The 23,956-nt window shown below is 41.9% G+C and overlaps 2 protein-coding genes across 2 annotated transcripts in view; both read left to right on the top strand.

The window, feature by feature from the left end:
- FAM76A (family with sequence similarity 76 member A) overlaps nucleotides 1-3,391 on the top strand; it is a gene marked incomplete at its 3' end in the record, with an annotated part of 30,950 nt that extends 27,559 nt beyond the window's left edge. The window contains 2 exon segments of the mRNA NM_001015660.1: nucleotides 1,438-1,539; nucleotides 2,685-3,391. Of these exon segments, the coding sequence (NP_001015660.1) occupies nucleotides 1,438-1,539; nucleotides 2,685-2,771 (189 nt within the window).
- Nucleotides 3,392-21,726: 18,335 nt separating this feature from the next.
- Nucleotides 21,727-23,956, top strand: part of STX12 (syntaxin 12) — a 35,565-nt gene continuing 33,335 nt past the window's right edge. The window contains exon 1 of the mRNA NM_001101053.2: nucleotides 21,727-21,956. Within this exon, the coding sequence (NP_001094523.1) occupies nucleotides 21,839-21,956 (118 nt within the window). The 5' untranslated portion in view covers nucleotides 21,727-21,838. The remainder of the gene's footprint in view (nucleotides 21,957-23,956) is intronic.

The raw sequence follows: 23,956 nt of genomic DNA, 5'->3' as shown, positions 1-23,956 counted from the left end.
AGAAGCTGTGGTGGAAGGGCTTAGTTGCTCCACGACATGTGTAATCTTCCCAGACCAGGGATTGAATCGGTGTCCCCTCCGTTGGCAGACAGATTCCCATCTACTGGGCCACCAAGGAAGTCCTGCAGTGTTAAAATCTTTATGTGCATTCTTTGTATCTGATTCCTACCTCATCTTACGGATGAGGAAATGGACCGAAAGAGAGTAGACGACCCATCCAAATCACACAGCTGGTGAAAGGCAGAACAAAGGAATGAACCCAGATCTTTCTGACCCTCCCATTCTTTCTACTGAGCTGTGTTTCTACTCTTCCAGTAAGGTGGAAGTTCGTGGGAAGAGACCAGTATTCTTTTCACTTTACTACATGACTGTCAGATGAAAGCAGACCCAAGTATATTTTCTTTATGAACTAGATCAGAATGGCACATTAAAGACAGGATTTTTGCAAAATAGAGACAAAATGAATACTCATCTCTAGTGCTTTGCAGTCGCAAGATCTTAATTCCCTTACCTACAGTAGTGACAGCACCGAGTTCTAACCACTGGATCTCCAGGGAATTCCTGCAAAGTTAGGGTCTGAAAGGAGCAAAAACAAACAGTAGGTTGTTTCCCATAACTTTCAGGATCAAGATCACATTCCTTGGCTGGAACACAGGCTCTTCCGCATCATGCCTTCCTATCTGTGGCCTCATCTCCCGACACACTCATCAGTCATCTGAATAAGTTCTCCATTATCTGGCACTCTGCTTGTGCCCATACTGTTCCCTTTGCTTGGATGCCCTTTTCCGTACCTCATGTACCAGTTGCTACTTGTATCTCAAAACTTAGCTCACACCTCATTTCTCTGATTTAGTACCTCTTCTCTGTGCTCCTTGAATAGCATAGTCAATAGAAGAAGGCCTGGAGTTTGAATTCTGACTCTGCTACTTGCTAACCACTTTACTTAATCCTTCCTAAGCCTTGATGTTCCCATCTATAAAATGGGAAGAATAATGCTACTATCCCACAGGGTTATCATAGGATTGGATAAAATAATATAATCAAACAGTTTGCCTGGAACAGGGCAAAAATTCAGTAAATGACAGCAGCTGTTATTTTCATGGCTTCTCTCAAACTGTCAGTCATATTTGTTATAATCATTGATTTACTTGGAGTTGAGAATTCGAAAGATTATTGCCTATATTGAGTACATGAAATATCTAAAACCTTCTAGCAAGTGGTCAGTAGCGGACATGCTAATGCAGAATTTTGTGTAATTTTCAGGAAATCACTAGAAAAAAATAGGATACACAGTTCCTTGGCTTTGATTTAGGTATGGCTCTTTAGGAGAGCCCTGGGTTTCATTAATTTAGGGGACTATTTAGCTCTCTGGTACCAAAACATTTTTCATTGCACAGAAATTTCTTCTGGTCACTCTGCCTTTTTTTCCCCCCTCAGATCACAGAGTTGAAGGCTGATTTTCAATACCAAGAATCTCAGATGAGAGCCAAAATGAACCAGATGGAGAAAACCCACAAAGAAGTCACAGAACAATTGCAGGTAATTCTGCTTATTTAATATGGTAACTCTGGTGTATTTCAGTTCAGTTCAGTTGCTCAGTCATGTCAGACTTTTTGCGACCCCATGAATTGCAGCATGCCAGGCCTCCCTGTCCATCACCAACTCCTGGAGTTCACTCAAACTTACGTCCATCAAGTCGGTGATGCCATCCAGCCATCTCATCCTCTGTCATCCCCTTCTCCTGCCCCCAATCCCTCCCAGCATCAGGATCTTTTCCAGTGAGTCAACTCTTCGCATGAGGTGGCCAAAGTCCTAGAGTTTCAGCTTTAGCATCATTCCTTTCAAAGAACACCCAGGACTGATCTCCTTTAGTATGACTGGTTGGATCTCCTTGCAGTCCAAGGGACTCTGAAGAGTCTTCTCCAACACCACAGTTCAAAAGCATCAATTCTTCGGCGCTCAGCTTTCTTCACAGTCCAACTCTCACATCCATACATGACTACTGGAAAAACCATAGCTTTGACTAGACGGACCTTTGTTGGCAAAGTAATGTTTCTGCTTTTGAATATGCTATCTAGGTTGGTCATAACTTTCCTTCCAAGGAGTAAGCGTCTTTTAATTTCATGGCTGCAGTCACCATCTGCAGTGATTTTAGAGCCCAAAAAAATAAAGTCAGACACTATTTCCACTGTTTCCCCATCTTGGTATTTTAAGTGATCTCTTAGATTTCTTTTTTCCTCAGAGATTTTACATGTCGATTGACATATTAAATCACCTTATAGATGACTTTTATTATTTTCTCTTGGATATGTTCTAATCTTTTTACCTCAAAAAACAGTGGAATTAATAAATGTGTTCTTTGATTTTTGGATAAACCAGATGTGATTCCAGATGTCTAAATTGTAAATTCTGTTTATCCAGCACACTAAGGCACTCCATGGTTTGTTTGTGTTGCATAGAGCATCCGTTTGTAATAGTGGATCCCAGGAGATGCAAGTACACTGATTAACTTCCAGCAAATACTTTTCTTCCCTCCCAACCAAACCCTAGAGCTTTTCTGTTGTTTTCTGCCTCTAGACTTTGTTCACCTCTTCCTGACCTCTACATTGTCTCCCTTAGCATCTGCATGAAAAACATCCTGTCCTGCGAAAACTTCCTTCGCTCACTGATTTTTTTTTTTTAAGGCCAAAAACCGAGAGCTCCTGAAGCAGGCAGCTGCCTTATCCAAGAGCAAGAAGTCAGAGAAGTCAGGAGCTATAACCTCTCCATGAAAGACCACAAGAACGCTCCCGGCAACAGCAAATGGATTCCTCGGTTAGGGTGGCAACCTGGCTGTTCTCTGGGAATTGCAATCTTCCTTAAGAAATCTCTATATTATTACAGTTATCCTTCTTTGTGTGACTGCGTTGGGCTGAATGGAAACACCTGGTTTGTGCTGTGTTATGACTGCATGCTTGAATGTTTGGGGTTTCAAGCTCCCATCTCCTCTTATTCTCTCACTCCCCTCTCTACCCCGCAGCCCTTCTCTCAGTACTATTGTCTCTCTTTTGCTACTTTTTTTTCCCCCTTTTTGTGGTGGTCACTGCTCAGTGTTATGTGCAGAATGATTTTTTTTTTTGTCCATCATTGCATCCTGCCATACCCATGAGCAAGCAGTTTGGCATTAATTACATATCACTGCCACCCTCTGAACTTTGAAAACTGCCACCTTAAGACTTGGTACAATGGAAGAGACTTTTTCTCTCCAATAAACCTTTTGCTTCAGGGTATACCCTTGGGTTTTTTTCCAGGTATATTATGTATGAACTTTGTACTATGTATAGCCAGAGTTTTATTTATTTTTTAAAAAAAGAAACTTTTTCTTGATAAAGGAATAATGGTAGCCTAGCTTGTTCTTCTTGTAAAAGTGATGCTTCTTTTTTAAAAAAAAGTACTACTCTCTAGCTTTTAGTGAAAGAATCAGATCTTTTCTTTCTTGTTACCTTGGAGTCTTAAAACTGATTGCTAAGGTGAAACAATTCAATATATAAGTATGGAGTTAAGTGCCTTTTGGAGGGTTTCTTGGAAGAGCATGTAAGAAGATACTTAAGGGAGATAGCAAAGATTTGGAGAGTCTGTCTTTCTAAGTAAGGACAGAAAGAAAGGTTGTCCAGGTTGTACTGGACACTTCCCTCTCCCTCCCCTTTCTTGATTGTTTTATGTGACTGATTTTAAATTCTCACACTGCCACCTCTTTTTAAAAAAAAAAACAAACGCTCTTATATCAGTTGTCATACTGGGCCATTGTCAGATAGCTTTTTTTAAAATGATTCAAAATGGGATAAGATTTGGACTACAAAGCATTTTGGAAGTTAGTATGAGCTGCTCAAGAATGGACTCTGAGTGTGACTGGAAGAATGATATCCCTGTATGTACTGTCTCCCCACTCTTCCTCACCCACTGCCGCCTATACACTCCCTGCTTTTAATGGAAATGTGTTGAAAACAGGTGCTTCTCAAAAGCAGCTTGGCCCCAACCTGAATTGTGTCCTGTTTTCCCTTCTTGACCCAGTAGGCACATGGATTTACTTTTCATGTCAGAGGATAGATTTGCATTTCTAGCCATACTCTCAGGTCCTCTGTGATGTTTGTGAAAGAAATTAGAGATGTGTGGTGTGCCATGAAACAGTAAAACCAGCTACTTTGGAATCCTTTAACGCAGGGGGCGATACTGGAGTTAGAGGTAATCATAAGGGCAGATGACATTTGTACCTCAGACTACCAGAAGTGCAGCAGTAAGTTTAACTTACTAGGCATTTTCCAGGAGCAAAGGCTTCTAATTGGTGAACATTCTCACGAGTGGAGCCATGCACTTAATTGGACAGAGACATGGAAATGAGTGGCTTCCTTCAGATACGAGGAACAATGGACCATGTTGCTTATCACTCTGGTAGGGGATGTAATTTTCTCTTCTAAGCAAGGGAAATGGCAGTGCTAAATAGTTTTGTAACTTTTTGAATGAGAAAATTTTAGGTAAAGACAACCTGTCAGATAATATTTTTCAGATGCATTTACATTGACTATGGGGAAAAGATTGTGAAAAAAGTTGCAGTCATGGGTTTTTTGTTTTTTTTTTTTTAAATTTTAAAGACTTGAGAAATTCTGTTACCTGAAGTGACAATGTAAAAACATATTTAGTTTTATACTAAATCTTTTTTTAAGGTCTTGGCATTTAATATAAAGCAAATCCATACATTTTCTAACTTTCCACGAGTTCCAAAAAGAGAAGGAAGAAACCTCTGTCTTGAAATTTTGGTTTTTAAAAATCATGATACTGTTTTACCATAAAATTGAGTAGCTAACTTTTGGTAACACCTTTTGTTTATTTGTATGTTTGTAATAATGGACATTTTAAAACACAGGAATGTTTTGGTTTGTACAGACTTTGAAAAATGTGTGTTAATAAAAATTCATATGGACTCAAGTATAATTATTGCTTTGTTTGTTTTTTTTCATTTATTTCTTGCTGGTTCACCAATAGACATATCCCATAATCCCCTTCAACCTAGAAAAGAGTCAGTTTGTCTTGCTTGTAGACTTTAAACAATTAAAAGCCTAATGGCGCTAATAGGGAGTTTTATGTCCATCAGAGAATAAACGAATTTCTTTCTTCTGTGATTGTATTTATTCAGTTCAGTTGCTTGCTTATAAGTACTGGTGGGCACTGAGTATATAGCAGGGAAGACAATTGACGAACTTACTCTCCTCATGAGGCTCCCATTTAATAGAATATTGAATGAATATAGAATATATGAATATAGAAATTAATAGAACAATAGAATGCCATTGTTCCTTGATTTTATATTTACCATTATTATTCACAATACAGGATGAATCTTCATACGGTATGAATGAAAGGTTTTTGATATGCCATCTCAAGGACAGGAATGTGTTGGTTTGAAACCCTGGCGCTAGTAGGTTTCTAAATCAGTAAGTGCCTTTCAAACATCATTGTCACATCCTGATCATTCTCTTCTGTAGGCTCAATGACAGCATATTTTCTCTAAATAGAGATAGCTTTATAGGTGCTATGGTCTGAATGTTTATTCCTGCTCTCCCTCCTTGCCAGGGGCTTCCTCGGTGGCTCAGCTGGTAAAGAATCTGCTTGCAGTGCAGGAGCCCCGTGTTTGATCCCTGGGTGGGTAAGATCCTCTGGGGAAGGGAATGGCTACCCACTCCAGTATTCTTGCCTGGAGAATTCCATGGACAGAGGAGCCTGGCGGGCTACAGTCCATGGGGTCGCAAAGACTCAGGACTGAGTGACTAACACATGCACCCTGCCAAATTCATGTGTTGAGATCTTAATGCCTAGAGATGGTAGAAGGTGGGACCTTTGAGAGATACTTTGGTTCTGCCCTCATGAATGGGCTTAGTGTCCTTACAATGGAGGTGTCAAAGATACCCCTTACCCCTTCTACCATTTGAGGACAGAGCCAGAAGGTGCCCGCTATGCATCTGGAAGAGGGCCCTCAGTAGAGTGCAGCCAAGCTGGCCTCTTGATCTGGGACTTCCTAGCCACTAGAAATGTGAAAAATAAATTTCTGTTGTTTAATAAGCTACCCAGTCTGTGATATTTTGTTATAGAAGTCCAAACAGGCTAAGACAGTAGACTGACCATCTTTATTGTGTGAATTCTCTTAATTTACCCATTTGTTGTTTAGATGCTAAGTTGCTAAGTGACATCACCCTTATGGCAGAAAGTGAAGAGGAACTAAAAAGCCTCTTGATGAAAGTGAAAGAGGAGAGTGAAAAAGTTGGCTTAAAGCAATTAAAATTTAAAAAAAAAAAAAAAAAAAGATCTTTAGCCATGCTTCCAACCTGGCCTAGAATGAGAGAATTCACGTTGCAGAAAAGTCCTACAATTGTAATGACTGTAGAAAGTCCTTTAGACAGAGCTGAAACATCGATCAACATTTCAGAATTCCCATGTAATGCTGGCAATTCATGCATCAAGCAACCCCTATAAATGCAAAAAAAAAAAATAGATGCTAAGTTGCGTCTGACTCTTTGTGACCCCACGGAATGCAGCACACTAGGCTTCCCTGTCCTTCACTATCTCCTGGAGTTGGCTCAAACTCTTGTTTAATGAATTGGTGATGCCAACCAACCGTCTCATCCTCTGTCACCCCCTTCTCTTGGCCCTCAGTCTTTACCAGCATCAGGGTCTTTTCCAATGCGTTGGCTCTTCATGTCAGTGGCCAAAGTATTGGAGCCTCAGCTTCATCATCAGTCCTTCCAATGAATATTCAGGGTTTATTTCCTTTAGGATGGACTGGGTTGATCTCCTTGCTGTCCAAGGGACTCTCAAGAATCTTCTCCAGCACCATGGTTCGAAAGCATCAATTCTTTGGTGCTCAGCCTTCTTCATGGTCCAACTCTCACATCCATACCTGACTACTGGAAAAACCATAGCTTTGACTATACGTGCCTTTGTCGGCAAAGTGGTGTCTCTGCTTTTTAATTTACTCATTTACTCAGCCTTAAAAACCACTAGAGGCGAAGAATATAAAGAGAGAAAGACATCATCTAGTTTTTCAGGAAAGTGAAAGTGAAGCTCTTCAACAAAAGACCTTAAAGTAACTTAGCAGAATTTTGGTCCCATCCTTTGCAGTTTAAGACCATATGTTACTGGCAGTATAACTATCCTCAGCTAACAGTCATCCAGATTCTTGGAGGAGGGGGCATTTTTGGGAAAGCCCAAACTGTCAGGAGCTGTAGAGTGTTGCAGTTATTATTCCTACACAACAAATTACCCCAAAATTTAGTGGGTCTTTTTTTTTCTGACCAGGGATTGAACCTGGGCCATGGCAATGAGAGCAGTGAGTCCTAACCACTGGACCACCAGAGAACTTCCCAAAATTTAGTTTTTTAAAACACCCATTTTAATATGCCCACAGACCCAGTTGATCAAGAATTTGGACAGGGCACTGTGGGGATGACTTGTCTTTGTTGCTTAAGTTCTGGGTCCTCAGCTGGGCAGACTGAAGAGACGAAGGACACTTATTGGAGCTGGAATCATCTCTCTGAAGGCTCTGTTTATGTATCTAGTGCTGGGACTGAGATGATAAAGTCTAGTAATGCTGACTGAAGCACCTATGTAATGGGTCCCTCCATATATAGCTTGGCCTTCCCCAGCCTTTAGGTAATCAGACTTCTTCCATGGTGGCTCAAGACTCCATCGCACAAGCGATCCCATGAACAGATCTGAAGCTGTGTTTCATCTTCTGACTGTCCTCTGAGGTCACAGTACCTCACTTCTGCAGCTTTTATTAGTCAAAGCAGAAGTCCACCCAGACTCAAGGGGAAGGGACATAGATCCCTTCTCTTGATGAGAGGGTGACAAAGTAGAAGAGCATGTGGGATGGAAACCACTGTGGTAGCAATTTTTAAAAATATAAACTCCCACATAGGGAATGGATTTTAGAACCAAACCAAATTCAAGAGAGCAAGGCAGAAGCTGCAATGGCTCTCATAGCCTATCTCTGAGTGTCACACCTCAATGTTTCCACAATACCCTATTGGTTACAGAGGACAAATCACTGACATTATTCAGTGTGGAATGAGACTACCCAGGTGCGTTCACATCAGCAGGCAGACCACTGGGTTCCACCTGGGAGGCTGGCTACTACATTGACCTTTGATCTATGAGACGGAGTAACAGCTATGTGAATCTCTGGGTTTTGAAGGCAGGAATAAAAGTTGCCTTTTGGGGGGAAAGGGTTCATATTTCTTACTTATGACTGAAACCAATAACTACTTAGCCTGGTAGTGCTTGTCAGACTGGAATTGAAGAAGATTATCGACTCTACTTGAAAAGTGAGATTGTGTCAGGCTGTGGTTAGCTCTGAAGTTGGACTGCCTGTGTTTGAGTTCTATGTCTACTTACCTTAGGGTTGCTGTGAGGATTAAACAATGTATATGGAAGTCTCCTTCTACACAATGTATGTATGATCCTACATACATTAAATAGTGTATGTACAACCATAAAGAAAGCCAAGTGCTGAAGAATTGATACTTTTGAACTGTGGTGTTGGAGAAGACTCTTCAGAGTCCCTTGCATTGCAAGGAAATCCAACCAGTCAATCCCAAAAGAAATCAGTCCTGAATATTCATTGGAAGGACTGATGCTGAAGCTGAAACTCCAATATTTTGGCCACCTGATGCGAAGAACTGACTCATTGGAAAAAACCCCGATGCTGGGGAAGATTAAAGGCAGGAGGAAAAGGAGACACCAGAGGATGAGATGGTTGGATGGCACCATCAACTCATGAACATGAGTTTGAGCAAGCTCTGGGAGTTGGAGATGGACAGGGAAGCCTGGTGGGCTGCAGTCCATGGGGTCGCAAAGAGTTGGACACAACTGAGCAACTGAACTGAACTGAGAAGTCTCTAGAACAGTGCTTGACACATAGTATGCACTAGATTTGGTAAGTTATTATTATGCAAGACTCCCACAGAATCTATATTTTCTGTTTCTTGAGAGGGAAAACAACAGTGACAAAATAGAATGAACATGTATGCTCACTTGTTTTTTGTTTCCAAAGTTACTTGGTTCCAAGATCACTTTTAGGTCACCAGAATGTTCACCAAAACCACAATTAATATGTCTTTTTTTTTTTCAACTCCATATTACTCACCTCATGTGTGCAACTTCATTTCACTGATCTTTAGAGTGCTATTTTTAACTTTAATAAGATATAATTTATATGTAGTAAAATTTATCCTTCTTAGTATATATATCAAAGGATTTTATGGATGTACGAAGCTGTGAGGGCTTCCCAGGTGACTCAGTGGGTAAAGAATCCACCTGCAATGCAGGAGATCCAGGTTCAATCTCTGGGTCGGGAAGATCCCCTGGAGGAGGACATGGCAACCCATTCCAGTATTCTTGCCTGGAGAATCCCATGCACAGAGGAGCCTGGTGGGTTATAGTCCATAGGGTCACGAAGAGTTGAACATGACTGAAACAGCTTAGCGTATACACACCTGAATTTGTGTGATCAAATTGCCAACATTTGTTGGATCATGTAGAAAGCAACAGAGTTTCAGAAAAACATCTGGTTTATTTACCGTGTTAAAGCCTTTGACTGTGTGGATCACAACAAACGGTGGAAAATTATTAGAGATAGGAGTAACAGATCACCTTCCCTGACTCTTGAGAAACCTGTAGGCAGATCAAGAAGCAACTGTTAGAACAGGACATGGAACAACTGACTGGTTCAAATTGGGAAAGGAGTACGATAAGGCTGTATATTGTCATCCCGCTTATTTAACTTATATGCAGAGTACATCATGCAAAATGTTGCACTGGAAGAATCACAAACTGGAATCAAGGTTGCTGGGAGAAATATCATCAACCTCAGAAATGCAGATGATACCACTTTAATGGCAGAAAGTAAAGAGGAACTAAAGATCCTCTTGATGAGGGTGAAAGAGGAGAGCGAGAAAGCTGGCTTTAAATGCAACAAAAAACTAAGATCGTGGCATCTGGTCCCAGAACTTCAAGGCAAATAGAAAGGGAAAAAATGGAAGCAATGACAGATGTTATTTTCTTGGGCTCCAAAATCACTGCAGATGGTGACTGCAGCCACAAAATTAAGACACTTGGTCCTTGGGAGGAAAGCTATGACAAACCTAAATAGCATATTAGAAAGCAGAGACATTACTTTGCTGACAAATGTCCATATAGTCAAAGTTATGGTTTTTCTAGTAGTCATGTATGGATGTGAGAGTTAGGCCATAAAGAAGGCTGTTGTTGTTCAGTCGCTAAGTTGTATGCGACTATTTGTGACCCCATGAGTTGGAGCACACCAGGTTTCCCTGTCCTTCACTATTTCTTATAGTCCAGTAAAAGAAGGCTAAGAACAGGTGCTTTTGAACTGTGGTGCTGGAGAAGACTATTGACAGTCCCTTGGATTTCAAGGACATCAAATCAGTCAATCCTTAAGGAAATCAACCCTGAATATTCACTGGAAGGACTGATGCTGAAGCTGAAGCTCCAATACTTTGGCCACCTGATACAAAGAACTAACTCACTGGAAAAGACCTTGATGCTGGGAAAGATTGAAGGCAAAACAAGTAGGGGACAGCAGAGGATGATAATACAGAATGTACTCACTTTTGTCTGCTTCTTTTGCCAGACATGATGTTTGGACAAAATCACCCATGTTGTTCACATAGTAATAGGCCATTAATTTTCATGCTCTGTGATACTACAATTTATCCATCTGACTGCTGATGGACATTTAGGTTGTCTCCAGTTCGGGACCTGTAGAAATAAATGCTGCTCTGCAACAGAAAACAATAGAATTCTACATCATTAACACTACCATTTAATAGAAAAACCTGTAATTACTTTTTAAAATCCAGATGCATGTCAGAATTATCTTGCAATTATTTGAAAAATACAAATGCCCAGGTATTGCTTTTTTTCTCCAAAGCTCCAGAAGTGTTTCTAATGAGCAACCACGTTTAAAAACAACTGGACTATATAATGATCTTTTGCTTTTATCTGGTTGCTTCACTTTTCCTATTTCATATTCAGTGCTCCCACTTCATTTAGTTTATGTTTTCCAATTTCTCCACCTCTTTTTTGGTTTAGTTCAGTTCAGTTCAGTCGCTCAGTTGTGTCTGACTCTTTGCGACCCCATGAATTGCAGCACGCCAGGCCTCCCTGTCCATCACCAACTCCTGGAGTTTACTCAAACTTATGTCCATCGAGTCGGTGATGCCATCCAGCCATTTCTGTCATCCCCTTCTCCCCCTGCCCCCAATCCCTCCCAGCATTAGGGTCTTTTCCAAGGGGTCAACTCTTCACATGAGATGGGCCAAAGTACTGAAGTTTCAGCTTTAGTATCAGTCCATCCAGTGAACACCCAGGACTGATCTCCTTTAGAATGGACTGGTTGGATCTCCTTGCAGTCCAAGGGACTCTCAAGAGTCTTCTCCAACATCACAGTTCAAAAGCATCAATTCTTTGGCGCTCAGCTTTCTTCATAGTCCAACTCTCACATCCATACATGACTAATGGAAAAACCATAGCCTTGACTAGACGGACCTTTGTAGGCAAAGTAATGTTTCTGCTTTTGAATATGCTCTCTAGGTTGGTCATAACTTTCCTTCCAAGGAGTAAGCATCTTTTAATTTCATGGCTGCAATCACCATCTGCAGTGATTATGGAGCCCCCCAAAATAAAGTCTGACACTGTTTCCACTGTTTCCCCATCTATTTCCCATGAAGTGATGGGGCCAGATGCCATGATCTTATTAGTTTTCTGAATGTTGAGCTTTAAGCCAACTTTTTCACTCTCCACTTTCACTTTCATCAAGAGGCTTTTTAGTTCCTCTTTACTTTCTGCCATAAGGGTGGTGTCATCTGCACGTCTGAAGTTATTGATATTTCTCCTGGCAATCTTGATTCCAGCTTGTGCTTCTTCCAGCCCAGCATTTCTCATGATGTACTCTGCATATAAGTTAAATAAGCAGGGTGACAATATACAGCCTTGACGTACTCCTTTTCCTATTTGGAACCAGTCTGTTGTTCCAGGTCCAGTTCTAACTGTTGCTTCCTGACCCTCTTTTTTGGTTACCATTGTTCTTTCTCAAGATTTTATTAAGCATAGTAGAAAAACTTCTGTATGCATATGTATAATATACACATAACTAGTACGTATAATATGTATACATATATAAATAGTCATGTGTAATATATATATTTTAGAAAACTTATGAATTTTTGCCATTTGATTCCACTTGTTTGACTTACTATGAATAGAAATACTACATTTCTAATTTATATTCACTCAAAACTTTGATATAGTTTCATGTATTTTGGTATCTAGTATTACTGCTAAAAGTCTAGAAAATTTATTATCTTAGTGATTTATAAAAAATTTTTTTGAATGAGGCTTGAAACTTGAAACTTCTAATCCAGTTCTCAGAATATAAAGAAATACTATGTTGTTTAAAAAAATAGGAAATTAACATATAATACAGTATTATTTGCAGGTCAGGAAGCAACAGTTAGAACTGGACATTGAACAACAGACTGGTTCCAGCCTCTTGATGAAAGTGAAAGAGGAGAGTGAAAAAGTTGGCTTAAAGCTCAACATTCAGAAAACGAAGATCATGGCATCTGGTCCCATCACTTCATGGCAAATAGATGGGGAAACAGTGGCTGACTTTATTTTTGGGGGGCTCCAAAATCACTGCAGATGGTGATTGCAGCCATGAAATTAAAAACACTTACTCCTTGGAAGGAAAGTTATGACCAACCTAGATAGCATATTGAAAAGCAGAGACATTACTTTGCCAACAAAGGTCCGTCTAGTCAAGGCTATGGTTTTTCCAGTGGTCATGTATGGATATGAGAGTTGGACTATAAAGAAAGCTGAGCACTGAAGAATTAATGCTTTTGAACTGTGGTGTTGGAGAAGACTCTTGAGAGTCCTTTGGACTGCAAGGAGATCCAACCAGTCCATCCTGAAGGAAATCAGTCTTGAATATTCATTGGAAGGACTGATGTTGACGCTGAAACTCCAATACTTTGGCCACCTAATGCGAAGAGCTGACTCATTTGAAAAGACCCTGATGCTGGGAAAGATTGAAGGCAGGAGGAGAAGGGGATGACGGAGGATGAGATGGTTGGATGGCATCACCGACACAATGGACATGGGTTTGGGTGGACTCCGGGAGTTGGTGATGGACAGGGAGGCCTGGCATATTGCGGTTCATGGGGTTGCAAAGAGTCAGACATGACTGAGCAACTGAACTGAACAGTATTATTAACTAAAGTATTGATTTTGTTCAAATTTCATAAAATTTTAAGCTAGTGTCCATTATTTGTTTTCATATCTTATTCAAGAGTCCACATTGTATTTAATTGTATTGAGCAGCTTCAGCTCCATGCAACAAACTGATAAATTCTCCCTTCATTTTAATCCTTTGCACATATTTTCTAATTTTCCTTGTTATGACTTATATACACCCATCATTTAAAAATGGACATTTAATTTCCAAATATGTGAAATTTTAAAAGTATCTTTGATATTAATTTCTCCTTTAAATGCTCTCTTCTCTGCAATCACCCTCTACATTTTTTCAGTCTTCTAACTTTAGTGAGGCTTTCAAAGGCTAAGTCAAAGATCTCTCTTGGTAAATGTCACATTGCACTTGAAAATTATTTTCAAATGTCTTTTGATATTGATTTCTAACATAATTCCACAGTGATAAGAGAACAGAATCTATATGATTTCAATACCTTTTGACCATGAAATTTTTGTACCTTGTTTTATGTCCCTAGATATGTTTCAGGGTCTCCTAGTTTATAGAACTTGAATAAAATTTGTATCCTATCATTGCATGAAAATTGTATAAATCTTAATTATGTTGAATTGGTTCATAGTACTTTTCAGGTCTATTATATCCTTCAACTTCTCTGTATATTCATTCTATTAATTTTTGAGAGTTTGATATTGAAGCTCCAACCAAAAATCTTATCTACTTAAAAAATAACTAATATATAATAGAACTATATGTAACCTTGTTATGTATTTTCCAAGTCGTCTGTAAATGTGTTATCATATTTTCATAATTTAAAAAATAAAAAAGAAATAGATCTAAAAAAATAAAAGCTTCTCTGGCCTTCTTCATAATAGCTTTGAACTGGAAACAACTCCAATGCCCATCAATAAGGGAATGGTTAATCAAATTGTAGTAAAATTATGTGATAAAATACTACTCAGCAGTAATAAGATTAACCCACTGACACATGCAACATCATGGAAATATCTCAAAAGCATATTAATTGAAATAAGCCAACACTAAAAAATATGTTTAGGAGAAAGTGGGGGTTTGGATGTCGGAATCCCGCAGCTAGGTGGATGGAGGGGTCAGCAGCTGGGCTGTGACAACTGGCGAGGGGCTCAGGGTGTGCATTTGTGAGGGGAGAGAGGGAGAGAGAAGGGTGCCTCAGAGGTGACATTCTCTCAGCCTGCTAGTCTTCTTCCAGGGGCGCTACAAATGCCCCCAGTTTCCCAGCTGCTAAAGGAAAAGGAGGAAGGCCTACGAGTTTGAAATTTCTTTGACCACATCCCTGAAACTGCCTGATAAATCAGCCTCTATTGGAGTTACCCCTCGTCCAAGGTAAGGAGCAGCGGCTGCGCTTCGCTGGCGCAGCCATGAAGTGATGCCCCACGCCCAAGGTAAGAGAAACCCAAGTAAGATGGTAGGTGTTGCCAGAGGGCATCAGAGGGCAGACACTGAAATCATACTCACAGAAAACTAGTCAATCTAATCACACTAGGACCACAGATCAGTCGCTCAGTCGTGTCCGACTCTTTGTGACCCCATGAATCACAGCACGCCAGGCCTCCCTGTCCATCACCAACTCCCAGAGTTCACTCAGACACACGTCCATCGAGTCAGTGATGCCATCCAGCCATCTCATCCTCTGTTGTCCCCTTCTCCTCCTGCCCCCAATCCCTCCCAGCATCAGAGTCTTTTCCAATGAGTCAACTCTTCGCATGAGGTGGCCAAAGTACTGGAGTTTCAGCTTTAGCATCATTCCTTCCAAAGAAAACCCAGGGCTGATCTCCTTCAGAATGGACTGGTTGCATCTCCTTGCAGTCCAAGGGACGCTCAAGAGTCTTCTCCAACACCACAGTTCAAAAGCATCAATTCTTCGGCGCTCAGCCTTCTTCACAGTCCAACTCTCACATCCATATATGACCACTAGAAAAACCATAGCCTTGACTAGACGGACCTTTGTTGGGAAAGTAATGTCTCTGCTTTTGAATATGCTATCTAGGTTGGTCATAACTTTCCTTCCAAGGAGTAAGCGTCTTTTAATTTCATGGCTGCAGTCACTATCTGCAGTGATTTTGGAGCCCAAAAAAATAAAGTCTGACACTGTTTCCACTGTTTCCCCGTCTATTTCCCAGACTGGAAAAGGTCAGTTTTCATTCCAGTCCCAAAGAAAGGCAATGCCAAAGAATGCTCAAACTACCACACAATTGCACTCGTCTCACACACTAGTAAAGTAATGCTCAAAATTCTCCAAGCCAGGCTTCAGCAATATGTGAACCGTGAACTTCCTGATGTTCAAGCTGGTTTTAGAAAAGTCAGAGGAACCAGAGATCAAATTGCGAACATCCGCTGGAGCGTGGAAAAAGCAAGAGAGTTCCAGAAAAACATCTATTTCTGCTTTATTGACTATGCTAAAGCCTTTGACTGTGTGAATCACAATAAACTGTGGAAAATTCTGAAAGAGATGGGAATACCAGACCACCTGACCTGCCTCTTGAGAAATCTGTATGCAGGTCAGGAAGCAATAGTTAGAACTGGACATGGAACAACAGACTGGTTCCAAATAGGAAAAGGAGTACGTCAAGGCTGTATATTGTCACCCTGCTTATTTAACTTCTATGCAGAGTACATCATGAGAAATGCTGGACTGGAAGAAACACAAGCTGGAATCAAGATTGCCAGGAGAAATATCAATAATCTCAGATATGCAGATGACACCACCCTTATGGCTGAAAGTGAAGAGGAACTCAAAAGCCTCTTGATGAAAGTGAAAGTGGAGAGTGAAAAAGTTGGCTTAAAGCTCAACATTCAGAAAACCAAGATCATGGCATCCGGTCCCATCACTTCCTGGGAAATAGATGGGGAAACAGTGTCAGACTATTTTTCTGGGCTCCAAAATCACTGCAGATGGTGACTGCAGCCATAAAATTAAAAGACGCTTACTCCTTGGAAGGAAAGTTATGACCAACTTAGATAGCATATTCAAAAGCAGAGACATTACTTTCCCAACAAAGTTTCGTCTAGTCAAGGCTATGGTTTTTCCTGTGGTCATGTATGGATGTGAGAGTTGGACTGTGAAGAAGGCTGAGCACCGAAGAATTGATGCTTTTGAACTGTGGAATTGGAGAAGACTGTTAAGAGTCCCTTGGACTGCAAGGAGATGTAACCAGTCCATTCTGAAGGAGATCAGCCCTGGGATTTCTTTGGAGGGAATGATGCTGAAGCTGAAACTCCAGTACTTTGGCCACCTCATGAGAAGTGCTGACTCATTGGAAAAGACTCTGATGCTGGGAGGGATTGGGGGCAGGAGGAGAAGGGGACGACAGAGGATGAGATGGCTGGATGGCATCACTGACTCGATGGACATGAGTCTGAGTGAACTTCGGGAGCTGGTGATGGACAGGGAGGCCTGGCGTGCTGCGATTCATGGGGTCCCGAAGAGTCCGACATGACTGAGTGACTGAACTGAACTGATAGAATATTTAAAGTATGATCAGAAGACAAAAGGATAAAGTACGATCCCTTCTTGATGAAGTCTGAGAATAGACAAAACCAACCTGTAATGATAAAAATCAGAAAATGATTTTTGGGGATGAGGGGAATTGACTAGAATGGAGCACAGCTGGGATTTCCCTGGTGGTCCAGTGTTTAAGAATCCACCTGGCAATACAGGGGACACAGGTTCAGTCCCTTGTCTCCTGGTCCGGAAACTAAAATCCCACATGCTCGGGGGCAAACCCGTGTACCAAAACTACTGAGTCCCCAACCCTAACTAATGACCGAAGTCCATGTGCCCTAGAGCCCATGTTGTGCAACAAGAGAAACCACCACATTGAGAAGCCCAAGCATCTCAACTAGAGACAGCTCCTGCTCACAACTAGAGAAAGCCCAAGTGCAGCAACGAAGACCCAGTGTAGCCCCTCCCACAAAAAAAGGACCACAGTTTGAAGAAACTTTCTTTGATGACAATGAAAATGTTGTGTTTCTCAGTTTGGGTGGTGGTTATGTGGGTGTATGGGCTTCCCTGGTGGCTGGTGGCTCAGATGAAAAAGAATCTGCCTGCAGTGCAAGAGACACTGGTTCGATCCCTGGGTTGGGAAGATTCCCTGGAGAAGGAAATGGCAACCCACTCATTATTCTTGCCTGGAGAATTCCATGAACAGAGGAGCCTGGCGGGTTACAGTCCACTGGGTCACAAAGAGTTGGACATGACTGAGCAACTAACACAGTATGTGAGTATATACAAATGTCAAAATTCATTGAAATGAACATGTAATATCTGTATATTGTATGTTAATCATAACACACAAAAAATTAATACAGATGAAATCTGCTTAGTCATAAAAAATGCTGGTATGAACTTCCTAATACTTGGTTTTTGGAACACATATTGATGCACACCTGTTGAGTATATAGTTAGTAGAATTACTGGGTCATAGAATATGCATGAATCATAGCTCTGCAATTTAATAGCTGCATGATGGTGGGCAAGCATCCAGACTTCTAGAGAACACCAGTTTCTTCATCTGTTACCAAGGAGTTAATCTCACCTTGATGGGTTCAAACCATGAAAAACTGTTTTTGACAATTAGCAAAAAAGACATAATGCTGAGAAATCTCATTTTCTAAAAGCAGTGCTTTTCAGAAAATCTGCTATTTGAAATATCAGTGAGACCAGAGCATTCCACACTGCCTGGAGCATCTGAGTGACTTTGACACAGAGAAGCAGCCTCAATTTCCAACCCAGGTGCAGAGCTTCAGATAAGGGGTTTCTAGATACAGCATTCCACATTTATCTTCACGTTGTTAGTTTCCAAGGAAACAGGATTCTGAGTCCTCTTGTTAGCTCAGGCCCGATGATAATCCCTTTACACATAGCCTGGTATGCTTTGAGGCTATCAAAAACACTGCTTCTTTTAAATTTTACCTACAGTCCATCCTTAAAAATTCTAGAATAATTCTCTCTCTCCCTGTGCTTGGTAAGACGCCCCATAACTGTCCCTTTTGCAGCATTAAGTTAATAAATCTGTCAGACCATAGGTGGTCTCTATCAGATGGGTTTCATCTTAGGAATTACCAGTAACTTTGTAAAATGTGTTCACATTGCCTGGATGGGCATTTAAGAAATGATACTTATTATTTATTATTCATGTATAAATTCAATATATACTCATTTGACATTTAGTATTTGCAAGGCACAAATGTATTGCTACAAGTGACAGCACAAGATAGCCATGGCACAGATGGAAAACCACTTTTTATTTTAGTTGGAGAAAAACCAACAATAACAACCACCACTTCAAACCAGGATGAAAACCTTTACTGAACTTCACTTCATTGAACAGAGTCAAATGTAAATGAAAACATTCCCAAGGCTATTTTCTAAGTAAAAAGTACAATGTACATTATTTACTATGGTGGTGGTGGTGGTGCTGCTGCTAAGTTGCTTCAGTCGTGTCTGACTCTGTGTGACCCCAGAGACGGCAGCCCACCAGGCTCCTCTGTCTCTGGGATTCTCCAGGCAAGAACACTGGAGTGGGTTGCCATTTCCTTCTCCAATGCATGAAAGTGAAAAGTGAAAGTGAAGTTGCTCAGTTGTGTCCAACTCTCGTGACCCCATGGACTGTAGCATACCAGGCTCCTCTGTCCATGCGATTTCCAAGGCAAGAGTACTGGAGTGGATTGCCATTTCCTTCTCCAACTATGGTGGTGCTTTAGTTGCTAAGTCGTGTACAACTCTTGTCATGGGCTGTAGCCAGCCAGGCTCCTCTGTCTATGGAATTTCCCAGACAAGAATACTGATTTACTCTACTATGTATGCTGTGTGCTAAGTCGCTTCAGTCATGTCCAACTTCTTGTGACCCTATGGACTGTAGCTTGCCAGGCTCCTCTGTCCATGGGATTCTCCAGGCAAGAATACTGGAGTGGGTTGCCATGCCATCCTCCAGGGGATCTTCCCCGCCCAGGGATTGAACCGGCATCTCTTAGGTCTCCTGCATTGTCAGGGGGATTCTTTACCACTAGTGTCACCTGGGAAGTCCATACAATACTACCATTGTTGTTTAGGTGCTAAGTTGTGTCCAACTCTGTGATCCCATGGACCGCAGCACACTAGGCTTCCTTGTCTTTCACTATCTCCTGGGGTTTGCTCAAACTCATGTTCATTGAGTAGGTGATGCCATCCAACCATCTCATCCTCTGTCACCCCCTTCTCCTCCTGTCCTTAATCTTTCCCAGCATCAGGGTCTTTTCCAATGAGTTGGCTCTCATGTCAGGTGGCCAAAGTATTGGAGCTTCAGCTTCAGCATCAGTCCTTCCAATGAATATTCAGGGTTGATTTCCTTTAGGAGTTACTGGTTTGGTCTCCTTGCCGTCCAAGGGACTCTGAAGAGTCTTCTCCAGCACCACAACTCAAAACCATCAATTCTTCAGCTCAGCCTTCTTTATGGTCCAACTTTCACATCCATACCTGACTACTGGAAAAACCATAGCTTTGACTATATGGACCTTTGCTGGCAAGATATATAAAACTATGGACTTCCCAGTTGGCACTAGTGGTAAAGAACCCATTTGCCAATGCAGGAGACAGAAGAGACGTGGGGTTGCAAAGAGTCAGACACAACTGAAGCGACTTAGCCGGCAAACATATAAAACTATGGATTCTAAAAAAATATATATATGGTTTTAAAAACCAGAATGAGAGCCCCCAAATGTCATCTGTCCTTTTCTAAAGAGAGAGAGAGAAAAATAAAAGCTCTTATAAATGCTCCAACAACAACAAAAAAAATAGAGACAGATTTGCTTATAAAAGCTCTAAGGCTGCACATAGGCTCATTCACCCATTAAGGGCCCCCTCCCACACAGACAAGCAGCTTCCTCTCTTGGTCATTCCCCAGAGATTGCAAAGCAGACTGGGGTGAAGTGGGGTGGAGAAAACGGAAAACAAACACTGCCAGTTTCCCCTCACTTCTGTCTATCTTGATCTCCCCCCAAAGCAAAATCTACCCTTGTCTTTCCATTTACCATAAGCTCACAAAATGCAGTCTTCTATGGAAACACTGAGGTCATACATTACAAGTTACTTAAGGGAATGATTTTAAAAAATTGAGAATCTAGTTCTCCAAGAAATCCTGGTTTGGGATATAGATGAAGAAGCTATTTGGAGGGATTTAGATGGAGAATGAATTTGGTAATATGAGAATGCATTTTAAGGACATAGCAAGATGACAATACAATTAGCTTAGTGCTTGGGTTTTGCAGTCAAATCTCAGAAAAGCAAATTAACCTCTGTGGCATTAACTTTCTCACCTGAAATAGGGGAAATGATCATGCTTGTTTTGTTGTTACTTTACTTCAACATTTAAAAATCGATTGTCCGTTATCCATGACTTCCTTGGTGGCTCAGATGGTAAAGCATCTGCCTACGATTCGGGAGAGCCGGGTTGGGAAGATCCTCTGGAGAAGGAAATGGCAACCCACTCCAGTACTCTTGCCTGGAGAATCCCACGGATGGAGGGGCGTGGTAGTCTACAGTCCATGGGGTCTGTTATCTAGTCTGAAGGTAAGAATAGTTAGGACATCATCCCTTGGCGTGAAACAGCTTATGAATAACTGAACTGCAGTGGGGCGGGGGCGGGGGGGGGGTGGTCACACATAATACGTGCTTTAAAAATCTTTTCATTATTATTTTATTGTTAGGCTTCCCAGGTGGCGCACTAATCAAGTATCCGTCTGCCAATCCAGGAGACACAAGAGACGCTGGTTCGATCCCTAGGTGGGGAAAGATCCCCTGGAGAAGGAAATGACAACCCACTCCCATACTCCTGCCTGGAAACTTCCATAGACAGAGGAACCTGGCGGGCTACAGCCCATAAGGTTGCAAAGAGTCGAACACGATTGAGCGACTAAGCACGCAGACTAGAAGAGGGGTGGAGAGAGAAATGAAAGTGATTTGTAAACCATAAAAGTGCTTCAAAAATCCTCCCAAAGCCCTAGGGGATGAAAACAGTGAGGAATCTCAGGAGTTTGGTTACGGATCTGGGTTTCAAGGTTGTCGAATTCTCCATATTTGGGCCTGAGTTCTCAGAATAGAACAGGATAGGATGTTAGGGCTGAGATCATCTGGTACAATTTTATGCTAATTGAAAAATTCTTGCCTTCTGTCGCCGTGCCCTGACAATAAACAACATCGCCACCCCAGACTCTCCCATCCGAGTCCCAACGGCATGACGTCATCGCTCCGCCCCTCAAACTCCAGGGCGTCGCGTCTCTAAGCTACCTTTCAGCCGCCAGGTCCGGCAGCGCCTGCGCAAATGTGGGGCGGGTCGAGCCGGGGCGGTCGCGAGCGCGCCGCGAGGGGGCGGGGCTAGTGCGCACGCAGCTTCATCCCGTCCCCGCCCTTTCTCTTCCCGGTTTCCCTGTCAGCCTGCGGGTCGGGTCTGGCGGCTGTTTCCGGTAGGAGCGCGGTGCAGGGCTAGTCGCTGTCTGCTCCTCGTCATGTCCTACGGTCCCTTAGACATGTACCGGAACCCGGGGGGCTCGGGGCCCCCGCTCCGGGACTTCAACAGCATCATCCAGACATGCAGCGGCAACATCCAGCGGATCAGCCAAGCCAGTGAGCCGGGGTACCGCGGCGGCTGGGGGGGCGGGGGCCGTCCTGACGAGGCTGCCGGGACGGCGGAGCCCAAAGCCACACCTGAGGCCGTCTCGGGCGCTCCGCTCTGGATACGGTGGCCTGCCATCCGCGAATCTGCCAGGCCCAGGCACCCTGAGGGTCCGGCGCCTCAACTGAAGCTCGAGTTTCTTCTCAGGAGTTCTGCCCTTAAGGTGTTTTGGGGCTAAGACAGCAGTCCTGACAGCCCCAGGGTGGGAGGGTGTGTTTGTCTGCTCCAGAGCAGTGAGTGAGTCAACCTGATGCAGCGGTCAGCCGAGTTTTTCTTGTCATCTGCTTCCCTCCACCCACTTCTCTTTGACCAGTTTGGATCGGGAGTTGTTTACTGGTTTAGACTTTACATTCTGCTCAGCTTCTGGCTTCTTGAAAGTCAGCTGCTTTCAATTAAGCAGAGTGGAGAATGCATGTGTTTTGGTGACTTTAATACAGTTCTTCCTGTAACGTTTGAAAGTCAGTTACAATGACTTGTATTCAAGGGGTCAGATGACTTCTACTTTAATAAAGAGAATTCACCAAAGACACTTCAGTTTACAGTATTTTGTCTTTTGTAGCAGAAGATTTGCGTGTTTTTGGATTTCAAGCTGATAAGTCTTTTGTTTTCCTTCCCGATCTAGTTACTCTTTTGAACAAGCATGATACACAGAGAAGCTCAGGGACATGGCCACAATCACATAGCAAGTAAGACATGGTAGAATTGGTGGTGGATTTCAGAATGTCATTGCTTGTCTTAAAACTGCCTCCCCACTGTTAGGGTCTAAATGAGACTGTAGATGAATGAGTTAAATCTTGTGCCTGAAGATCATCTCAGAGCCTTATAAACAGGAGGTCAGCAGCAGCAGCAACTACTTGGAAGGAATGGTATCATCATCCTTGTTGTTTATTATTGTGTTTTTGTGAGCTTGGCTGTGCCTTGTTAATAGGTAGAACTAGTTGGTCCTGAATCACAATTATGTTCTATATTTTAAAGAAAAATACCACTTAGCTTTTAAATTTAATATGTAATGTAGAATTTGAGAGAGGGAAAGTTTCTGATGGAAATCATTTGAGTCTTGGCGCCTTGGGAGTGGAAAGAAGACTATGTGATCTGTGAAATCCGAAACAAAAATTTATATGACCACTGGTGGGATTTTCCTGGTGGTCCAGGGAAGTTAAGACTTCATGCTTCCACTGCATGGGGCGCAGGTTCAAACCGTGGTTGGGAAACTAAGATCCCATATGCTGCATGGTGCAGCCAAAAAATATTTTAAAAATATATGACCATTGGTTCAGAAGTATAGTACTTTGTGTTCCAGTTTCCTTTTGTGAGGGAGCTGTAACACAGGCTAGATCAGAAAATTCTGATTCAAAGCCGAAAATTTATTGTTGAGACCAATTCTAATTTTAATGTCTATGTGTGAAATGTTCATTTTGTATGCATTTGAGTATCATGCATGTACTGTGTATAAGAACTGGCAGGGAGCCTTTGGCGTACATAGCAACTGAAAGGATTTGGTGCTATAGAAGAGATATAATAAAATTATAGGTAGTCAGGAGAGACATCTTTTTCACTTGGGAGGGACCAGGGAAGGCATTATGGCATTTGAGTTGGGTCTGGCTGGAAAGATGGTGGAAAGGATTTGAACTTTTTACAGTAAATAAGAGAAGGGCATTTAAGGAGGGAATTAAATGAACAAGGCATGGTAGGGGGAAAGCATGTGCTGTGTATAAAAAAGTAGAGTGGTTTAATTTGGCTAGTGTGGTGGATTCTAGAATGGAGTGCAAAGTAGGCTTGGAAAGGTTAAGTTGGGACCTAGATATGAAGAGCTTTAATTGCTAACCTAATGGGTTTGGATTTAATTCTGTAGAAATGTGTAAATCGAGTTGGAAGGGAGAGACTGGAATCAGAGATACCAGTTAGGAACTGAAAATGAAAGAAAGGATAGGAGAGGTGTCTTTGGCGATAG

This window comes from Bos taurus, chromosome 2 (genome assembly GCF_002263795.3).
Source record: "Bos taurus isolate L1 Dominette 01449 registration number 42190680 breed Hereford chromosome 2, ARS-UCD2.0, whole genome shotgun sequence".
Lineage (NCBI taxonomy): Eukaryota > Metazoa > Chordata > Mammalia > Artiodactyla > Bovidae > Bos > Bos taurus.
Note: the sequence above shows the minus strand (reverse complement) of the source record. Positions and strands in the feature narration are given on the sequence as shown.